This window comes from Chelmon rostratus, chromosome 11 (assembly GCF_017976325.1).
Source record: "Chelmon rostratus isolate fCheRos1 chromosome 11, fCheRos1.pri, whole genome shotgun sequence".
Classification (NCBI taxonomy): domain Eukaryota; kingdom Metazoa; phylum Chordata; class Actinopteri; order Chaetodontiformes; family Chaetodontidae; genus Chelmon; species Chelmon rostratus.
This window is the reverse complement of record NC_055668.1, coordinates 16,876,515-16,889,543: the sequence shown is the minus strand read 5'-3', so window position 1 is coordinate 16,889,543 and position 13,029 is coordinate 16,876,515. Positions and strand designations below refer to the sequence as shown.

The window sequence follows — 13,029 nt, the reverse complement described above, 5'->3', positions numbered from 1 at the left end:
GCCAGAGCGTGGGGAGACGAGTTGGAGGGAGGGATGAAAGCAGAGAGGTGGATGCAGCAGAGCCCGAGTCTGTGCTGAAAAGCTCAGAATACGAAACGCCCCCCCCCCCCCTGCAGGGGAGGATGACATCAGGACACCCCCTCCCTTCTCCTCCACACCCTCCCTGGTTGTCCTCTCTATTTAATATGAAGCATTTTGTCATAAAAAAAAAAAGCTCCCAGATCTGTTAAATGTGAAAATCTGAATAATTCACAGGCTTAGTTATATGGTATTTTAACTTGACTGGGCAAATTATTTACTGCTCACTGTTTAAACATCTCCTCCTGTTGTACACATGACAAAACAAGATGCATTAACAAGCATCAACATATTTATTTAACTGCCAACTAAAACACTTGGAATCGCCATGACAAATTACACTACCCCACCTTGTGGTGTTTGCATCCAAGCACAGATTTACAACTTGTAAATCAACATTCAGGAACATGCTGCTACTGCGACCTAGTTCACGTCGCAGTGCCGCTCACATCCCATCTCTGCCCAGATCAGTCAGTTAGCTCTGGCTAAACGGCAATGGCAACGACTTGCGCTGCTGCCCAAGCCAATGCATGCTGGGTACACAGATGGAGCGGACAGAAGGAGAGACAGAGAGAGAGGGAGAGAGGAAGAGAGAGAAAAGGGGGGAACGAGAAAGTATGGGAACTGATGCTCACAACAGATGTTTGCCACAGTTCCCTTATTGCAGTAACACTCTTCTTGGCACTTTGTCAAACCCACAACAGAAGGAGCAGTTATATCATATACATTTTGAAAGCTGATATCTAAAATAAACAATGTTGCTAATAGAGAAATAAGTGTAGTAATTTGTTTACTGAAAATTCAAACAAAATCCTTCTGTGGTTTGTCAAGTGTGGAAACAATGATCTAATTAATCAATTGGCTGACTGACACAAATAAACTAAAAACACAGTAATTATTAAGCATGTTACCATTTTTTCCATTGTATTTATTCAGTAAGGGTGAGGCCAGCTCTGATCAAAAATAATGAACACACTTTTACAGAGCTGCAAGCAATGCTATTGATTAATATGCCAGTTACTTTCTAGATTAATCAATTAATTGTTTTGCCCATAAAATGTTGATAAATAGTTGTGAAATACTGAAAAATGTTCATTATAATATGGTGATATATTCAGCCTGTTTTATTTGATGTCAGCCAACAGTCTAAAACCCAAAGATAATCAGTTAACTATAATATATATAGAGATATATAGGATATATATATCCTCAAATCTGAGAAGCTGAAATCCACTGATGTTGCTTGAAAAATGACGGCAAAAATTAATTATCAAAATAGCTCCTGTCAATCGACTAAACGTTTCAGTTCTCGATTTCTTTAAAGTAAAATCTTTAGGGAAAAAGAGCCAGGTGCAATTTCATCAAACGGAATATATTTAATAAGAGTGGCTATTGTTCAGGACATTCTCTACTAACAAAAGTGATGACAAGATGTGCCAGACGATGCGTCAGATCTGGGGGGTTTACTGGGTAGAATAAAACAATTTCCTGGGGAAAACCCTAATTTGATTATCACTGAAGTGTCAAAGGTAATTTATCAAGCAAAAAAGCCAAACGTTCTCTGCTTCCAGCTTTAAAATGTGAGAATTTACTTTCTTTTTCTGTTTTATGTCAATGTAAATTGAATATTTCTGTGTTTTTGACTCAGCTTGGGCTCTAGGAAACTGATATGAGCATGTGTCACCATTTCCTGACATGTTACAGACCAAATAATTTAGAGATTAATCAAAAAAGAAAAAAAAAAGTAGGGGGCTAGTTTCGACCTTGCATGTCTAATTTGAAAACCACAAAAATCCAACATGAAAGCAAAGGACACTGAATCACATCAGATATCCTCAACGGTAAAATATCCACCGTTTCGGTGGAAATCTACATTCCAGCACCGTGACCAGTTTTGATGGGAGCAAACAGCCACACTTGATCAACCATTTCGAATTCAATTTAGGCCACAGGCGCGGTTCAGTTAGCCACTCATCACAATGAGTAAAGATGTAATCAATGCACTCCGCTGTGAAACAAGTATTGGATTGACACAGTTATCCTCAGAAGATAAATGGAGATTAGGGAAGCTTCTCTCGCCGTCTCGCCGAGTCCAACCCACGACGGCAACGCAATCACAATCACTCCATAACGTTCTTGTTTTTGTCAATACACATGATACGAACTTTGATTTCTATTTCACGCCTCAGTCCAAACACTCTGTTTATAGATAATAGTGGGTGGCTTTGACATTATGGTGCAGAACACCCCATGCCTCTGGTTTTGAAATACCCTTTTTATATGGTTGAGCAGATTTAACGCTACCGTGAAACAACGTGATTCACCACCCTCTGATCTTTTAACTTCCTCGATGTGAATCACCCTCTTCTACACATTTTTAAGAGCAGCTGTGGTGACTAACTGCACCAGAAAAAAAAAAAAAATCCCCCTTCATCTTTGGCAGAATGACTTCATTGTTGATAAGCAGAGGAGACACGGACACTGCTGAAGATGTCTGTGGGACAAATGGGGCACATCAGAAAATTCTGTTATATAATGTTTAGCATATTGCCTCCTTAGACGGCACACTGTCATTCTCCTTGTGTGAATAAAACGAGGGAAAATGTGTTTCCAAGCGAGCAGGGTTGGTGGTTTGGAGAGGTTTGAGATGCCACATGTGGCTCTCATTCTGAGGGTGGAAACAGACAGCAACACTGCTTCATTTAGGAATCTATTATATTGTGTTTCTCAATCTTAATGGGATTTTCCTTGAAAAAAAAAGAGAAATGTTGATATTTGATCCTCTGTTAAGTTTTATTGTGAAGTGACTTAATATTACTAAGAAAATCGTATGGTTTCACTTTTAAAGTGAACCTGGAACATCTATCTTTTACATAATTGCGAAGGCCTGAGTCAAAATCACATTGACATTTGAAATAATGCAAATTACTAGAAACACAACCCTGCAACATGAAGGTTTTCTCATGCAATTCACTCCATTTGAGATATTAAAGTGATTTTTTTTAACAATATCATTGTTTATTCAGTAGTTTTTAACAGATACCATTTCCCATGAGTCAAAGACCATCACAGGTTAAATGTCACTAGTTTGGTAGACTGAGACCAGTCGAGTGTCGGGCTCTGAGAATGGACAATGAGTATAAACATTTTTTAAACAGTGGTTGGAAAGATCACATTAGAAAAGAGCGTGGGTAGATATCATGGAGAAGGGGGAACAACTTAAGTGCAGGGTATGCTTGAACTGAACTAGTTTACACAATGTGCCGTTCAGCCAGTGTTTGTAGCAGGTCTGAACGGCTACACTCAAAGGCAGCGTAGAAGGCATGCAGTCACAGAACAGGCCAACATGTGATAATGGGGATAAAGGCGCACACTTTTGGACAGTCTCTCCCCAAGATGCCACAAAAGTCCTGCATCCTACAAAAACTTCTTATCCTACGGTGTGACTCAGGACACACATACCTGGCAAACTGGTGTGGGACGTGGCCGTGGATGTCGGATTGTTGGTTTAGATAATTTAGCCTCTGCATCTCCTTTTTCTGACTTTGGAAAGGTGTGGAAGGACACCGTTTGACCATCGAACAATCACGTTCTTTGAAGCATACTGACTCCTTTACAATGAAATGCTGTGTATTAAGGGTAAAACTTCATGGGGACTGTGATCTCCTGAACACTAAATTCATCCTCATTCTTAAAATCAAATTAATCATTGTTTAACTTGAGTTGTAGAAGCCAGCGGAACAGCAGTTAGCAGCACCACCCATATTACAAAAAAGGAGAATACGCATGCATAATCTTGCAGTATACAGTAAAGCATATGAATCTTTGGTGTACGAGTGAAGGCTGAGTATGAGTTTAAGCATGCACAAACCACACTAAATAAACATTCAGTGGCTCCTGTCGGTGGTTAAGCAAAAAAAAAATGAGAGAGAAAGAACGAAAGGAAAAACTCTTGCTTTGTCTTTCTCTTAAACACACACACACACACAATGCACATACGCACACAAATCAATCCCACTAGCAGCTATAATCAATCCCAGGGCTCCGAGGAGTGCTTCACTTTATTACAAACTCCCTATTTCATCTCTGCAGCAATCTGGAAACATCGAACTCAAGTCTCATTCAGCCAGCAACCCAACCTCCTCTACGACACACACACACACACACACGCACACACACACACACTCTTTCTCCCTCCTAGACAGCCTTCAAAGCCGAAGTTTGGAGCCTCGGCTGGTCCCAAGGCTCCCTTTTGACACACACAAACACACTTATGCAAACGATCCCACTGGCTTTTCACTGAATTTGTAGCAGCAGGCTGAAAGGCTTAAATACTGACGGAAACTTCATTTCCATATAACAGTGAAGGGAAACTTTTTTTTATGGCTTCAACATCAACCTATGGAACTAATACACACACCAATAGTTAGATGTACAAAGACACAAGCATCCCACAACCTAAATAATCAATTTCCAGAGACCTGTGATGTGCAGCCAGCATCTCAAATCCACATAAAAAGCAGAAAGAAGAGAAAGAAAGAGAGGAGTAACAGAGTCTATCTCACCCTCACAGATCCTGTCCAGCCGCTGGCGTTTCACTTTATGTTTGTCGACCAGAGCCATCCCGTCACAGCTTGAAATGCTCTCTCTTTTCTTGATTTTTGTAACCACCTCTCCTCCTTAAAGTTTCAAATGCTCCAATCCTCCAGAAGTTAGCTAGCTGACGTTTTGTACCTGAAATTCAAGAAAGCAGGGACAAACATTATTGTTGAAAGCTAGTCTGACAGTGACGCGTTATTCGCAACTCTGATTTTTACGTTGAACGTTTTTAGTCACTGCATTTTAAGGTTATATATTTGCTTTTGTAAGGAAGCATGCACTGTACATCAAATGCTGCCATTTGACTGAACAAGAGTAATCCTGAAGCCAGTTCACACCTGTGGTCCTCTTGAGAGGTCACAATTAAAATATGTTGTACACAAAATGATTTACAACGACATACAGCAAACAGAAAATGGCACATTGTACTAAATTATGCACAGCAGTCTATCATGTAGATCATATAAAAAGTGTTGCGCAAATTAAAAACAAGGGAAGGAGTGACCAATAAAAAAACAATAAAATGCAGAGTCAGCGGTTACAGAGTTTGGCAACCGCTAGCTAAATCTTTAATTTGGCTTTAAAGAACTTTATAGAACTGTAACTGTTTTTGTCTGTGGTAGAGTAGTTCACTGACTTGTGGCTTCAACAGAAATGCCTTTTAAATTCATGCTCATTAAGAAGCTGAGAAAGTTAGATAACTTTCAGTTACTTTTACTGTAATCATGATCTCCTAGCTTCCTGAAAGTGCATCCAAGAAATACAAGAACTGTCATCTGACAGCCATCAGGCACGTTTGTTTCCGTCTCAAAACCTTGGCAGAACCACTGAGTTTCCATGCAATGTCAGATGTTTCCCATGCAGAGACTCATCTCTCCACTAGAGGGAGCCTCATCTCGGTGGGCACCATTTATTTAATTTAATGAAGAAATGTCACTTCTGTGACCACAGCCCCCAAACTGAGTGGAACACAGCAAAAGCAGACAAACACAGAGTGAGCGAGGAAATGAGGCATTTTACCAATCATTTACGTTCGGTGACTGATGCTCCTCTAAAGAGCAATCGTCTAATTGGTTCCTGCTAAAGCCTGAGGGACACAGCATGGGGGGGGGGGCAGGCAGACAGAGATAGACAGAGGAAGGCACAAGAACGCACACACACATACACACAAAAAGATACAAAAGATGACAAGCAGAAATGTAGGCTTGCACGCACACACTCTGAGGGCAGCAAGTCACACAGAGGAATGTGGGTCAGTTAGTCAGCAGACGGGAGGAGGTTGTATCAGCAGAATAAAGACATAAAAGGGGGGTGGTGGGAGGGAGAGGAAAGTACTAGAAAAACATCGTCTGACAGGATGAGTACAGTGTGACACCATCGTCCTCCTACATTTTAACTGCATCTTTTCTGCTCTTTCACATTCATAACCCTGCCTGTGTTTCTTTCCATATTCGCCTCTGGGCTCTATCCTAGAGTGCTGCACTTTCTGAGAACGGCTCTCACTTGACTATTTATATGATGATATATTGATATTTGCGCTGTAACTGCAATTATAACTGTTATGTTTTGCTGGGGTGGAGGGCAGGCTAAGCAATATGGCTGAATGATGAATTGATTTTGCATTTTTATTTGGCCAGCTGTTGGGGCATTTTCCCAGCTAGGGGCAGGAGGGGGATGTGGTGCACTGCAGCTAAGTGAATTTAAAAGAAATACTACTGTAGGTGCTAAATCTCTCCCGCATTCTTCTCACTATAAGCTCCTGTCTTTCTCCGACACTGACAAAAACACTGCATGTCTTTCTTTAACCAAACACATTTCAGCTTGCCTCACCAGTCAGCCGTGCTTCAGCTTCCCTCCTCCACAAGGTAAGCCTTCCTGCCAAAGAGCTGAAGACCCACATGTGGGAGTCAGAGAAGTAATTGAGCAAGAGGGAAAGCAGGAAACAGTCAGTCAGAGGCGGGGGAGTCACACCGCCTTGGCTATGAATAGACTAGAGGAGACATGCATGGGCATCTCCTACTCTGTGCTGCATGAGCAGGAGCACTATAGGTCATGAGTGCTTCTGGCCATTTAGTCATTATAACCTCTCCTCATATAGACTTCACTGGCAGCTGCCTCAGGGGACAAACAGTAATATAAGCTGCTCTAGTGCACAGGTGCCTGCAAAACTATTTCTCAAAACCGTAATGTACAATAACGTGTGGCGGTTATGCAATATCAGGATGAGACTAAAATGATATTATCACTACACTACACTGTGTAATCCAGTACAACTGGCAAGTCACTAGCAATTACCTTAACTATACCTTAATTCATAATGTAGGGATAGGCAACAATTCAGTATTAGCATTTGGTATTTTCACCAACACTTAATGTAAGGATCTAAACAAGTCATCTGTTGTCCAAATGACATTTTTGTTCATTATATCATACAATAAATAAAAGTGGAACACAGTTATTTCCAATCAATTTAATATTTTCTGTTTGATTGGACATATTATACATGGCTTTGTTGTTATTAGAATGATTTTGAGCCCTGTACTGAGGGGTGCACACTTTTTTATCCACCACACAGAATTTAGGTCAGAATGTTTAGTATTGATTGATTCAGTGATTAAGCATACTGAATGTTAATGTTAATTAAAAAAAATAAAATGAATAATATGCCTGAATGCATTATTTAAAAAATATTATGCTTTTTATGATTACAACAAAAAAAAAAACCCTCCACGTTCATTCAATCAGAGCTACACTCATCTACACCTGAAATCATTTCAAACATAATTTCATCATTTGTGGTCTCACTGGTTGTCTCAACGGATGGGAAGGCAACCCCCGCCAGCGTAGAAGAATGGCCCCCTGAGCAGTTGGAGACCTACATTTGACCAAAAACCCAGATCTGTGGTATACATTACTTCATTTCCATAAATTAATTCCAGAGATTTGACTCATGTAAGAAGGAGATCCACTCCGTTTCCTGGGGAGGAAAAAAAAAAGAAGTCAACTCCACTAAGCAGGTTGAAAAGTCAACAAGTTTGAGAAGAGCTCTCAGCCAGAGGAGTTCCGGAGAGGAAGTACAGTTATCCTGCAGCCCTTAGCACCGTCGCTGCAGGATTGTTACTTAACTAAGTGCTGTTATGTAACTTAACAATAAGGGGATTGACCTGAGAGGAAGAGCAAGAGAGGGGAAAGTCACACACTCTCAAACACACATGCAAACGACGGAAATATGCAACTCCAGGGATTGTCTGGCTCGGCGTCAAGAGTGCAGCCACTCTGCCCAACACACACGCAGCACTGTGTTACTTGTGTGGTAACACATGGTCGCCATGTTCACAGGTTCCCTGACAAGTCTGTGAATGTTACCGAGTCAGATCGTGACCAAAGTAACTGTTGGTCTGACGCATGCAAACCCCACAGAAATAACAGAATTTTTTTCCTTGCCTTCAACATATCTGGATTTTGAAAAAAAACATGCATTATGACAATATAACATAAAATACAACTGCAATACAGCCAATCTGCACATGTTATTTTGGAATTATATCTTGCCTTTCTACTTGGATGCATTTCATGCACTGTTGGACTCTTCACTATCATTCTTCATAGTGCCTGAATAAGACATTTTTTTATGGTATGTACACGGTTCGCTCTGCAGTATCCTATACCATGAAAGCAACATCCCCTTATTCCTGCACTACATGTACCAGTTCAGTTTGTAATTTCTGCATGTTCAGTTTTTTTGTGCACTGTCAATCAAACAGATTTCTTTTGTACTGTTGGTCAAAACAAGACATTTCACCTTTTTGACATTTAATGGAGTAAAAGATTAATTGACATTAATCGAGAATTAAAATAATCAAACCACTAATGTAATTATAGTCAATGGTGGAAATTTTCATAGCATGCAGGAAGTGACCATCAAAAATCAAAGTAAAATACAAAACATGTCTTCACCAGCAGTAAGACAGAGCGCTTAAGTCCCCACTGATGGTTGAAGCTGCTACCAAAACATTATACCCACCACCAACGTGGAGGATCTCTGGGTAGTGAAGCCCTTTTTTGACTCTTCACACAGTTGCATGTTTGGGCTGCAGAAGTGTGAACTTGCCATATTAAGCTTCGACATAGGTGTAAATTTCAACAAATAACTTACATGGCGCTCACATGTTACTGACAGAGAGTTGGGTGGTGTTTAAAGTTAAGAGCTTTCCTAAAACTTGGGGGCAGATGTACGCCACAGATGTGCTACCATGGCTTCTCTGTTGTGTCTTACGGAGGCACAAATAGAAGTAACATTTTCATCAAAATGCCACAAAAACAATTCTGTGTGGAGCCAGGCGTTACATTACATTGCTGCAGCTGTTGCATCACACCAAGAGGTTATGAATTCATACAGTGCTTCTCCATCTGACACCCTGTACATCAAGAAATTTCACAAGCAGGAGCCAGTTTTACACTTTAGAAACACATCTCTCTTTCAGCTCTTTATGTTACATCTCTTTCACTCGCTCTCATTCTTTCCTGCTTCTTATGTGATGAAAAGCACATAACAAGGCAGGCAGCCCAGGAGATCTTGTTTGGGTTGGTAATGGCACAGAAGACACAGAGGGGGGGGAAAGAAAGCGAAAGAGAGAGAGAGAGGTCTTTTTCTGACTGATCTCTCAGAGGAGCTGTCTCACCAGATTCAGAAGCCCATGGGTTTGGCTGAGGGTAAAAAGGCACAGAATGAAGTCAAGCTAGCTTTGACTTTGTCATAACACGTGTTCGACTGAAATATCTACGGAGGCATTTACTACAAGGGGCAGTTTTCATCTTGAAAAAAAAAAAAAAGCGAGGCGCTCTTTTTGCATCTCTTTTTTTAGATCATCAACCGAGCTTCCGGCACTTGACCTCAGTGAACTAGTTTAACTATGTGAACTTGATGACCACCAGCCATACACACACAAAAGGGACCGAGCTACGCAAGTATGGGTTTGCAGTCAAACAATTAAGCAGGGAAACCTGGTGCCCTTTAGATAAACTGGAACTTTTTTGTGAAGTTTCTTTAAAAAACCCTGCAACTTCATCCCTGTGGCAATAGTCTAAAATACTCAATTTGCTTTCTTTTCCATCCTTTACTTTTAAATATCTTTGGTTTAAGTGCAGCTTTGTTTCTGTGTGTGACAGCCATGCACTCATGGGGGAGGGAATAGCTCCACATTTTGGGAAATCTGCTTATTCAGTTTCTTGCTGTGCGATAGATGACAGGATAGCATTCTAATGTCTGTACAGTCAACATGAAGTTACAACCAGAAGCCAGCTATCTTAGCTTAGCATGAAGGATGGAAGTCTGTCTGAAATGAACAATATCTGCCTTCCAACACCTATGAAGTTCAATCATTAACACCTTATCTCCTGTTTGATAGAACAAGAAACAGTCCACAACTTGTTGTTTTTACACTTCTGTCCTTATACAGATTAAACAAATGGGATGCAACCTTTTATACGCGAGTTTCAGAGGTGATAATAGGTAGATGTTTTCAACTTCGGCCAGAGCCGGGCTAGTTGTTTTCCAGTTTTTCAGGACAATCTAAGCTAACCTGCTGTTGGCTGTAGCTGGAATGAATGTGGTTCAATGGACTCTCGCTGCAGTAAAATCTCATTAATGCAGCATGCCACAGGACAGGGATACCTTACAGTCAACATTTTGAGGAAGAATTGTGTAGCAGCTACCTAAAGTGACTGCTTAAGAGTGTATGATTTATGTCCCTGAAAGTGCAAGATAGCAGAAAAAGACGAGGCAGAGAAGGGAAGGTGGTTAAGGTTTCTCTTCTCCCATTAATCGGATAGTTGGGGCTCCGAGGGGCACGTAAAGCTGTCGCTCAGACTGCTGATTTACACCTTCCTCCTCCCTGCCAGCCTCTTTCTTCTTCCAACCCTCCCTGTCTAAATACACCAGTTACTGACAATTACAGCTCTCCTCTTTTCTACCTCTCCATCATAATCACTATCAACCAACTCTGTCAGTCCATCCGCGCCTCTCCATGTATCCCTCTACATCTTTTTGCATGTCCTGTCAGGCTCTGGCAGATAGCGTCCTTTTCATTCCCCATTTCTCCTTTACATCGCCTTTCCTCTGAACCATTTTCCCATCCTCCCCCTTCCATCTCCCTCCCTCCTCCTCTCACATTCTCGCCATCTTTCTCTCAACTCTAAACGAAATGAGACTGCAGCGGTACTAACTGCTGACTTGGGCTAATGCACAATTTTGTAATAATGCCTATTCGTTTAAGTCACCCAGGAAACACATAATGGTGACATTATTGTGCACGGCAGCCTGTTAGCCTAACCCACTGAGGCTTTCGGCGTGGCCTGCATTCCTCCTCTCTCCGGCTCCTTACATCTAATGAACTAAAACAAAGTCTGGCACAAATCTCCACTGGGATAATTGGCAATTTATTTTTTCACAACACCACTACAAAAAACAGACCACTGACGACTTTGAACAATACAGAATCTACGTTTGAATTGAATAAAAGGGATTGTAAATATGTCTCTTATTATTATGCTGGTATTTTTTCTCCTTTACCCGATAAGACTAGATACTGACCACATAATTACTTATCTCAACTCACAGAGCGCACATGCAAGTAAAAGCACATACACGCACACACACAAGCGATCACACCTCTTGAGTTGACAGGTGAAAGGTGGTGTCCAAGATGCTTTTATTGTGGTAATAAATCTGTCTTTTCCACTTTCCTGTGATTCTACATGACAAGAACAACCTCAGACCTATTCTCTGAGGGATAAAGAGCAGTACTGAGAGCTGAACCACAGACATACCAACCTCACATATACTAACAACCAACCAACTACCTTGATGACCAACTTTTCATCAAGGTGATTGAGGCCAAACTCCTTGTGATGAGAGCTGGAAATGGCAATGAAAGCAAATTAAAGATACCTCATCCTCACTGCTTAGTAGGATGTACACTCGGTTGGTTCTTGGTATGTTGTCATGGACACTGCGTAGCAGCAAAAAAAAAGAGCAATCCTGAGGTGATGTCCGGTTGTCTCTTCCCTTTTGATAATCTTTGAAAGTGAGGGCCCATTTGATGTGAAGACGAACAAACCTTTATCATGATCTAGAACCTCAGGGTGCTTTCACACATAGGTATAAACAAACCGCAGTAAATTTGCCCCTTTGGTTTGGTTGGTTTAATGCCAAATATTTTCTGGTTCCAGCTTCTCTTTTCACTGTTTTATATCATTGTAAACTGAATATGTCTGAGTTTTGGCCAGCTGGTCAGACAAAATAAGACATTTGGACACCTGTCAGTCCAGAAGACTTCAGTGCTTACAGCTCTTGGTTTGTTTGTGAGAAGCCAGTGTGAACACAAAACAAACCACAACTAAAGGCAATAATGTAATTTTTGTTCCTTGATGCAGACTAAATCAACGGAGCTACAGATGTGAAAAGGCCCTCAGACATGCATAACTTGTTTTTTTTCCTGTCTTTCTAAACCTAAAAAGACCTGAAATGTGCAGGCTGTGTTGAATTTTTTTTTTAATCAGTGGGCAAAACCAGGTAGCAGCATCTTTGATGTCAATGCTTTCTCCAAAGGGTAAACACTAATTTTAACAGAATTTCGAGAAATCTGCAGCAGAAAATGCGAATGAATACTGGTTTCCATCCACGGCCATAATGTGATTATTAGGATTTGGTTCATCGTAAAAAGCAGTAGGTGGAGCCTAAAACAGTGAAAAACAACGTCGGAAAAACGATGGACATACGGCATGTGTTTGTTTCCTGTACTATTTCTTTTATAAATTGCAGTCTTCTCATCACTTTATGCAGATCTGAGGTTTTCGTCTGCTGCTATTTTTCGTATCTTCAGTGGATTCGTGGCTTCATTGGATGTTCAAGGCATGTGCTGTCTGTTTCTATTGCACTTTATCGCATTTTGCTTTTATTAATACACCAACCTTTCCACAAGCCAAACATAAAAACTTTTTTGTAATATTTCAAGATTTTTTCGAATATTTCGTTTTTTTTTATTTGAAAATTGAAAATGTGTATAAAAACAGGTGGATGAAAACACACCTAATGTCTCAGCCAGCACAAACCAATTTTTGCTTAAGATCATGTGTTGTTCATAGAGTCTTGCCAACGATACATTGTAGTCTACAGTCTGTGTGAAACTGTAAATCAGCTGGTGTCTTTGCCATCTCTCCGTGTCTTTCTCGGCTCTTTAGCACCTTTCCATTCCTCAACTAACAGCTCATTCACACAAGACCAGAGCAAAAAGCAGACACCTTACCATTTAGCACAAGTCTAAACAATTTAGTTCCATTTACTCAAAATAT

The 13,029-nt window shown here is 40.7% G+C and overlaps 1 protein-coding gene across 1 annotated transcript in view; it reads right to left on the bottom strand.

Moving 5' to 3' along the window:
- Positions 1 to 13,029, bottom strand: part of ctbp2a (C-terminal binding protein 2a) — a 66,491-nt gene that overhangs the window by 41,537 nt on the left and 11,925 nt on the right. The window contains exon 2 of the mRNA XM_041947081.1: positions 4,644 to 4,812. Coding sequence (XP_041803015.1) covers positions 4,644 to 4,701 — 58 coding nt within the window. The 5' untranslated portion in view covers positions 4,702 to 4,812. The remainder of the gene's footprint in view (positions 1 to 4,643; positions 4,813 to 13,029) is intronic.